Genomic DNA, 9,829 nt, shown 5'->3' with positions numbered 1-9,829 from the left:
AGCTCTTTCCTCTATTTCCTTTTACTTTCCTCCTGTCCCACTATCATGTTCCGCCTTCATTTGGGTTTCAGTAATTCCTCTCAGTTACGTTACCCTTGATCACGCCCTATCAGGCCTCCTATACCCTCCTCACCACCGATTTGGATCACCTGTTGTTTCCTTGTCCCTGGGTTTGTTAACACCACTTCCTTTCCCCCCACCTCCCCCTCTCCCATGCCCCCCGGAACTGTTTGTCCTTTGTTTTTTCCTCCTGATTGTTCATCCAGCCTATCTTATTTAGATAGACCTGCGGAGATAATAACATGCACAAAAACAAGACTGCACAAAACCAAGCAACAGAAGAAAACAAAACAACAAAAATCCAAGGACAAAACAGAACAAAACAAAAACCACAACACAACAACAAAAAAGAAAAGCTTGTAGTTAGTTCAAGGACTGTTTGTTGTCCTTTAGGAGCGTTTTCTGGTCGAGTCTGATGGGGTGCCAAGCTCTGACCCCAAAGTCTATTTTTGGTATTCCCTGGGGACTTGGTTGCTCTGTTCCTCTCGCTGTTCTGTTGTACACCTTTAGTGTTTTGCCTCGGTGTGGTGGCATCAGATCGGGCACATCCCCCACACTGTGTCACCAGTGCTGTCCCCACTTGATACAATTGATGTATGAATTGTTATAAGAGCTGTAAGATCCCTCAATAAGATGATCTTAAAATAAAAAAAAAGATTAGAATTAGACAAGTACCGGGAGATGAGAGTGAGAATGGTAAGCATTAGCATTGGCACTCTTGCATTTACCCAATTCATGTAGTCTAATTTCACTGTTTAATCAGCTAATTTAGATGATAATTGATGGTAGTGTTTTTATGAAAGCATTTCTTTAGAAGCTAAGATTAATATTTATGTAATTTCTGTTGGGAGGCTGAAAAACTGTGCTGCATAGAGAGATCACAGCTGCTTAGTGAGCCAAAATTTGAAACTTCTTCCACTTTAATCCAAAGACTATGTATTTGCCAACTATTTCTTTGGATGTATTTGATAGGAAAAGCCTTAGGCAATATTAATGAACACAACCAAGAGGAGCTACCACATGGGCTGGGGATTTGTTCTCGTGATACAGTAAAAACATACATAAAAGTATTTATCCTCAGACGTTCCTACTGGGCAGATTCAAGTTATCTATCTTTAGGTATATAGCAATTCCAGGAAGTACAATATTAAATGGGAAAAGCTAAGTAAGTAGCATATTTGGAATCTAAATATATGATTTGGTATATCTGAAGCAAATGATAGTAATCTTTTGAATGAAATTTTGTTGGTAGTATTAGAAACACCTCCCATCTGCCCACCCCCATTTTCACGTGGAATCAGTCACTAAGTTTTGATCATTTTTGCCTTCAGAATGTCTTTCTTGTCTGTTTTCTTCAAATCCATTGGCACTGGCCTAGTTACTGAAACACACCAATGTTGCAATCCAGTAGAGCCTCCTGTGTGTCCGATTAGAACTGTGCTCTGTGAGAGCGTTCAGGGGCTCTCGCAGAAGGGTAGCACCAGGCCTTTTTTTGAGCTATCTTTTGGTGGACTTGACCTCCAACCTTTTAATTAGCAGCCCAGTGCATTTGACCACTTGTCCCAGCCAGGGACTCTCATGTGGTTTAGTCTTCTATGTTGTCTTTGGTACTTGTAATTGGGTAAGTATTTATTAGGTATTTATTGCATGCCACAAACAATTTCCTTGTTTTGCTGTAAACCAAGGTCTCACATATGTATCATCAAAGCAGTCTAGTCGTGTGGAAGCTTGACTACAAAGGAAGACACTAGAATTTTCCTCACTACATGTTCAGTTACTCAGTTAGTGGCAACCATTTTCCCCTTGAGACTACTGGTATCCCTGATGTTTTTACTGGCCAGTTTGTTCAGAAGTAGACCACCAGCTTGTTTCCCTGGTCTGTCTGCTGAAACCTGCCCCCCATGGATGACTTGTTAGTAATCAAAATACCAGTTAAATACTGTGGCATAGCTTCCAGGATCACAGCAACACACACGCAATCACAATGTAATAAACTGACAGACTGAATCGGTCACTCCCTTCCTTAGTTGTGTGCCCATAGTAATTTGTTTTTAGTCTCAGTACAGGAATAATGCTTATCTTGTATTCTGATTAGTTGAGGATAAGATCTACATCTATATACATATTGTTGTTGGGATATCTGTGTATGTATTTTAATGTAGCTATATATATTCGAATAACTAGGGCTTAGTTAATGTAGTTCATTAAATGTACTTGGTCATTATTAGTGGATCTCAGGTCTGTTGACTTTAACATTGCTCTGTTATGCATCTGAGAATTTCAGATATTGTGGAGAACTAGGCTATGTGCTGTGTGTCTCACTCACAGTCGAGTCAGTGCTGGTTCTAGCGACCCTCTGTTGGTTTCTGAGACTGTAACTGTTTATAGGAGGACAAGCCCAGTCTTTGTTCTGCAGAGCTACTGGTGGTTTCAAACTGCTGACCATGAGGATCGCATCCCAACGTGTAACAAACACTACACCCACCAGGGCTCCTATATGTTGTATAATAGTGTAGTCAAAAGGAGCTTGAGTTCTGGAACTGATCCTGAATCTGCACTTCAGGTATGCAGTTGACTACACTAAATGACTATGGAAAAAATAATTTATCTTTACATTAAAATTTTCTCATCTAAAAAAGTGGAAATAAAGATAATAGATATTTTGTCATCTTCATAGGATTGTGTTAAGAATGAAATAAAATCACTTTTTATGAAAGTTCTCTCCACACTCTAAAATGCTACCTAAATGTTGCTTGCTATCAGACTGTCCTTATCCACTCACCCTATTGTTGTGTTTCTGTAGGCCACGGCACAGTGTGGCAAGTTTAGAGAGCATTGTAAACGAAGCTAAGAACATTCCAGCCTTTCTGCCCAATGTGTTATCCCTGAAAGAAGCCTTGCAAAAGGCACGAGAATGGACAGCTAAAGTGGAAGCTATTCAGGTAAGGGGACATGTTCCTACCTTTCAGATAAATGCCACCTCACAGATGAATCCTTTCACCCTTCAGGAATTTGAATAAATCACCATAATTAAATAATTACAATTCTACAAGTTCACCTATTTTCCCTTCCAATTTTGTAATTAAAAATAAATATTACCTATTGTAATATTACTTGTGTTGTGAAACACGTTGAATTGGCTATTTAACTCCCAACAGTAGGATTTTATTCCTTGCTTGAATCTCTATGTATGTAAATTACTTTTATAAGAAAGAGGCAGATAAAGGAAATGATGAAATGATCATTGTTGAAAACCACAATACTCATGGTACTATTATAAGTAGGGGGGGCATGTACTTGGTCATTATTAATGTACATCTTTATACATAAATATGAATAGGATATAACTTTGGTCCTCAAATAGTATATCCTCTACTTAGAGAGACATTTATATAATTCAAAGTGAAAAGTCTGAGGCAGAAGCGAAAATATACTTGCCTTTGTAGTATTTATCCTGAGTTATGAAAGGCCTTACAGGAGACATCATTCTGTTCAGGTAATGCTGTTTCACAGATGATTTTTAAACCTTTAATTAAAAAAATTATGTTCTTTAGAAGTTGTTGAGAATATACATCACATACACTGATTCAATAGTTTAAACATACATACTTTAGTGACATTTATTACATTTCAAAAAAATCATTTTATTGGGGGCTCATACAACACTTATCACAATCTATACATACATCAATTGTGTAAAGCACATTTGTACATTCATTGCCCTCGTCATTCTCAAAACATTTCCTCTCCACTTAAGCCCGTGGTATTTATTACATTCTTCAAGTGGTCCGACCTAATTCATTAGATTAAAATAACTATAATTAAATTATTATACTTTAGTTAAAAATAATTATAATTAAATTATTCACTTATCCTTCTATCCGGTTTTATAATTCAAAATCAATATTACCTATTCAGATAGTATTGTTTTATATAAATTGTCTTTACTGCAGAGCTATAGTCACAGAAAAAGGAAATAAACTTTTACAAACTGCTACCATAAGAAAGACCAGATTCTGTCTAGTCTGTATGTCTTATCTGTGACTTTTTTCTGGTTTTCTTGGACCTGCTTAGCTGCCCCTATCACTTTGTTTATATTTTTTAAGTTTGTCTTTTTGGTTGTACCAGGACTCATAAAAACCTCAAACTCACTGCCGTCGAGTCGATGCCGGCTCATAGCACGCCGACAGGACAGGGTAGAACTGCCCCTGTGGATTTCTACGATTGTAACTTTTTACTAGGATAGAAAGCCCTGTCTTTCTTCCAAGTGTAAGGATTATGTCGACAAGTATAGGTAGCTGTCATCTGTTTTCTGCTAGTGCAAGAACTGACTTGCAGGCTTTAAGTAAGTGAATAGGTTCTGTTGACAAACTTTAGGATACATGAGTTGTAAGCAAGCTGTGTCTGGGCTTAGCCAGAAAGTCTTCTGTATTCATAGGGCTATCCAGGCGTCTCCAATTTCTGACTTACATTTGAGTTACCATAAACCACTTTTAGGTTCTTTTTTTCTTTTTTAACCTTTTAAAAAATTATTAGTTTAATAAGTACTACATAGAATGTTAAAATATATCTTTAAGTTTATATGTAGTGTCTCCAACCCCCAAATGTAGTAAAGATGGAATTTATTAAAGATACTCATATAATAATGTAAACTTTAAAAAGAAAGATGAGGTATTCATAGTAGACTTAAGTCAGAACTGACTTTGACAGCCACCAAACCAGAACTCAGCTTAAGCCAGGGAATCCCTATAGTTGGACACAAGAGGGAATAATAAGTGTGGTATTTTATGCCAATGTGGATAGTTAGTGTAGTATTTTATGACATTGTTTGTTTCTGACCTTTCTTTTCTATCCCAGTTAGTCATCTATTCCTCTTAGTATCACAATGATATAATTGTATTGTTGGAATATCAAGTAGGCCTACAGAAGAGTCCTATATGGTATTAATGTCCTATATGGTTATGCGTTAGGCTGCTAACTATCAGCAGTTCAAAACCACTAGCCTTTCTATAGCAGAAAGACAGGGCTTTCAACTCCTGTAAAGAATTAGTCGTGGAAACTCATGGACAATTTTACCCTGTCCTATAAGGTTGCTGAATCGACTCCGTGGCAGTCAATTGGTTTTGAATAGGCTAGAAACTCATTATTCTTTTTAAAAATTCATTTATGTTTTTCTGCTTATTTTTTTAGACGCTTCCGTGTATCAAAATGAATTTACAGGCAGATGTATTAGATAACACATGGGAAATAACTTTATACTAGAATGTCAACATTTAGCACCTAACCCTATATCTTGCCTTCATAAAGCTCTGAATAGCAATGAATGTTATGGGAATATATACAGTTTCCTATAGGCATGCCTATATATTATGTCTGCAAGGAGACTTATTTAGTCAGAGCTTTCACTGTGAGTTATTGTAAAGTCTGTAGGCTGCCAGCCTGCTTCATGTGTTACAAGGCTGAATAGATTATATTAATATTCCTCTCACTTTCTGCTCAATTATTCAGCAAATTTAAAGTAATATGTAAGTTCTAAAAACAATGATGGCTTCATTCCATGGAAAAGTAGAAATATTTTGCCTTGAAAGAAAAATATTTATTCTCACTTCTGCTTATGCAACATAAAATTGAGATTGGTATTGGTACTGAAATACTGCTTTGCCGTTAGAAAAAAATTGTTAAAGATTTTGAAGTATGCAAAAGAGATTGCTGAGTTTTCTTTTAGTAGAATACCAGCTGTTGTCTAGCACACCCTCTGGGGTTATCTTATGTTATTATAAGTATGAATCTTTTGGATTTTCTTTGAGCTTTTCATAACTTTGACAGTTTTCAAAAGCAGTTTACAATAAGTAACAAATGAATCATGCTTATTGAAAGGCAGATGAACTTACCTGTAGTGATGCAGTTGATTATCCATAGAAAAGCTGTTTCTGAACATTAATTTTTATTGTCTAATGTGGTATTTAAAGGGCTCCTGGTGGCATCGGTGATATATTTGGCTACGAACCAGATGATCTGCAGTTTGAACCCACCCAGTGACTCAGGGAGGAAAGAAATGGAGCTCTGTGCCCATAAAGATTACAACCCAGGAGCCCCTTTGAGGCAGTGCTACTTGTTATAGGAGTTAAATCAACAAATACCAAGTGGCATAAAAAAACTCCCGGAAAAATGGACTTTGAAAGAGAATGGAATTTTCCCATTAAGGAAAAATTTCCATTTCAGGACGCCCCTCCCCCAATATGATATTAAATAGTTTGTAATCTATTAGTAAATTCATTTCTTCATTAAAAGAAATAATTTTGGGGACTTGCCTGTACAGTTCTTATAACAGTCCATACATCAATTATATCATGCACATTTATACATATGTTGCCATCATCATTTTTAAAACATTTTCTTTCAGACTTGAGCCCTTGGTATCAGCTCCTACCCTCCCCCTTTCTTCCCACCCTTGTGACCCTTTGGTAAATTATTTTCATGCTGTCTCCCTTCACGCATATTTCTGTTATTTGTCCCCCCGGGTGGGAGGGGGGTTGTTATAAGTCAATCATTGTGATTGGTTCCCCTTTCTTGCTCCACCCCCCACTCCCCCACCCCCGTCCTCCTACCCTCATGGTATTACTACTCCCATTACTGTTCCTGAGGGATTTATCTGTCCTGGGTTCTGTGTGTAGAGAGCTCTTATCTGTACCAGTGTACATGCTCTGGTCTAGCCAGATTTTTTTTTTTAAACATTTTATTAGGGGCTCATACAACTGTTATCGCAATCCATACACACATCAATTGTGTAAAGTGCATTTGTACATCATTCTCAAAACATTTTCTCTCCACTTAAACCCCCACATTAGGTCCTCATTTTTCCCCTCCCTCCCCGCTCCCCCCTCCCTCATGAGCCCTTGATAGTTTATAAATGGGTATTTTGTCATATCTTGCCCTGTCCGACATCTCCCTTCATCCACTTTTCGGTTGTCTGTCCCCCAGGGAGGAGGTCACATATAGTTCCATGTAATCGGTTCCCTCTTTCCTACCCATTCTCCCTTTACCCTCCCTGTTTCGCCACTCACACCACTGGTCCTGTAGGGCTCATCCACCCTGGATTCCCTGTATTTTCAGTTCCTATCTGTACCAGTGTACATCCTCTGGTCTAGCCAGACTTGCAAGGTCAAATTCGAGTCATGGTAGTGGAAGCGGGGAGGAAACATTTAGGAACTAGAGGAAAGTTGTATTTCTTATCGTTGTTACATCACACCCTGACTGGCTCGTCTCCTCCCCAAGACCCCTCTGCAAGGGGACCTCCAGTGCTAGCCAGATTTTTAAGATAGATCTGCGGTCATGATAGTGGGGGGCAGGAAGCATTAAAGAACTAGAGGAATGTTGTGTGTTGTGTTGGTGCTACACTGCACCCTGGCTGGCTTGTCCCTTCCTTGTGACTCTTCAGTGAGGGGATGTCGGAATGTCCAATTTTCTACCGATAGACTTTGGGTCTCCACTCCAACCTACCTCCTTGGCATCAGTGTGATTGTATTGAGTCTTGCTGATACCTGATCCCGTTGACACCTCATGATCACACAGGTTTCCCTGCTAGATGGCCACTTGTTTAACTTCAAGCTCTTCAGCTTTTTTCACCACATTTGCTTATGCACCCAGTTTGACTTCAGCGATGTGTCACAGCACAGACTGCAAGTTAGTGGAACAAAGTGCTCTGGCATCAAGGGAGGACTCAATGTCTGTCTGCTACCCTGCTACTTAACATATAAATATGTGTACATAGCCCGATATCCCTATTGTTGTTATTATATTTACATGTATACATGTTTATATTTATACCTCTAAATGTCTTTTGCCTCATAGTTCTTTCCTCTATTTCCGTTCACTTTCCTCCTGTCCCAATATCATGTTCGACCTTCATTCAGCTCTCAGGAATTCCTCTCGGCTACATTGCACTTGATTAAACCCCTCAGGCATTCTACACCCTCCTTGCCATCAATTTTAGATCTCTTTTTGTTCCCTTGTTACTGGGTTTGTTGACTCCACCTCCCTTTTTCCCTCCTCCCCCTCCCCCCTGTCTCCCTGAAACTGTTGGCCCCATTGTTTTCTTCTCAGGCTTGTTTATCTTGCCTATCATATATATTGATAGACATGGAAAAAAGTCTGTTGACCCTTAAGTATATTTTCTGATCGAGTCTGATGAGGTGCCAAGCCCTGTCCTCTGAGTCTGACGTCTGTTTTCGGGATTCCTTGGGGACTTGTTGCTTTGCTCTCCTTGCAGCTCTGTTGCACGCCCTTTTTGTTTCACCCTGGTGTGGGAGGGTCAGAGTGCTGTCCCCTGCAGCACTGGGGTCAGTTACGGGGACATCTCTATGGTCCTCTCTCTGCCTTAATTGCTCCTAGCAGGATGTCTTCCATGGGGCTTGGTGGCTAGAATGTAGTTCTCTCTCTCTCCTTACCTCTTAGTTTGCTCCTGTGTGGTCTGGGCAGACTTGTCACTGTCCTCGAGCTGTATCCATTTAATTATGCCATAATTCAGATTATTCCTTAAACCGAAATTTATATCTTACTAGCTTCTACATTAATCCATAATATAACATCTTTGACAACATGTTCATTTAAACTTTTTCATATAAACATTTTTTATAGGCACTGGAAATTATATTTGTAGAAGAGTTGCAATTCAGAGATAAAGAATAGCACTGAAAGAAAGGGCAGGAAAAAAGTACACACCCTAAATAGTCTTTGTATATTTTTCCAACAACATGTTGGCAGACTTCACGGAACAAGTGCAGTCATGTAAAAACGTGCTTTCCCTCGCAGAGCGGCAGCAGCTATGCTTCCTTGGGACAGCTCGAGAGTCTGTCTGCTAAAGGGCGCCCTCTCCCCGTGCGTCTGGACGCACTGCCCCAGGTGGAGTCGCAGGTCGCCGCTGCGCGAGCATGGAGAGAACGGACAGGGCGGACCTTCCTGAAGAAGAATTCCAGCCATACGTTGTTGCAGGTAAGAAATCATTTATCTCTGTGTACACACGATTCCACGGTCTCGTCAGCAGTTGATAATTTAGCACCTATAGGTGAGGATTATTGTCAGTTTATCTGGTTGGCAGGTTTTTAGGTAGGTGCTATCAGATGTTGATTGAAGTCTAAAGCCTTAAGCAGACTTTTATTGGGTTCATCATAAGCTGTGTCCAGAGAAGTCAACCAGGGTTATTTTTGTTTTTACTGAACTCTCACTGAGAGATCTTATTTCTTAGATTTCTTAGCACAAATGTAAATACCCATTTTTCTTTCATCTTGAGCAATTGCACTAATAGGAGCATAAGCTTTGAAATAATATAATTTGAGGACAAGTTTCCTATTTGCTAACACTGTGTCCTTAGTTGTTTCTTTCTGACCCTGAGTTTCCTTGGTTTGTAAATTGAGGATCATAATGCAAACTTGGGAGCCCTGGTGGCTCTGCTGGGTAAGTGTTGGGCTGTTAACTGCAAGGCTGACTGTCCAAGTCCAACAGCCACTCCTTAGAAGGAAGATGAGGCTGTCTGCCCCTATGAAGATAAGTAGCCTCAGGAAAGGGTCACTCTGTTGGAATTGACTCGATAGCAAGGGTCTAATACCTGCTCCATAGGCTTGTTGTGAAGAGTATACACAATTATGTGTATGAAGTGCTAAGGAGAATTCTTGGTACCCGGCGAGTGCTTCATAAATGGTACTTCTTTTTTCCCCAATCATTTTATTGGGGGATCATACAAATCATCACAATCCAAACATACATCAATTGT

General features: G+C 39.3%; 1 protein-coding gene across 1 annotated transcript in view; it reads left to right on the top strand.

The window, feature by feature from the left end:
• Nucleotides 1-9,829, top strand: part of KDM5A (lysine demethylase 5A) — a 99,910-nt gene that overhangs the window by 63,352 nt on the left and 26,729 nt on the right. The window contains exons 18-19 of the mRNA XM_030887221.2: nucleotides 2,864-3,002; nucleotides 8,872-9,051. Coding sequence (XP_030743081.2) covers nucleotides 2,864-3,002; nucleotides 8,872-9,051 — 319 coding nt within the window. The remainder of the gene's footprint in view (nucleotides 1-2,863; nucleotides 3,003-8,871; nucleotides 9,052-9,829) is intronic.

This window comes from Echinops telfairi, unplaced genomic scaffold (genome assembly GCF_000313985.2).
Source record: "Echinops telfairi isolate 266 unplaced genomic scaffold, ASM31398v2 ScPeMD7_6273;HRSCAF=7185, whole genome shotgun sequence".
NCBI lineage: Eukaryota > Metazoa > Chordata > Mammalia > Afrosoricida > Tenrecidae > Echinops > Echinops telfairi.
This window is presented reverse-complemented; position numbering and strand designations above follow the sequence as displayed.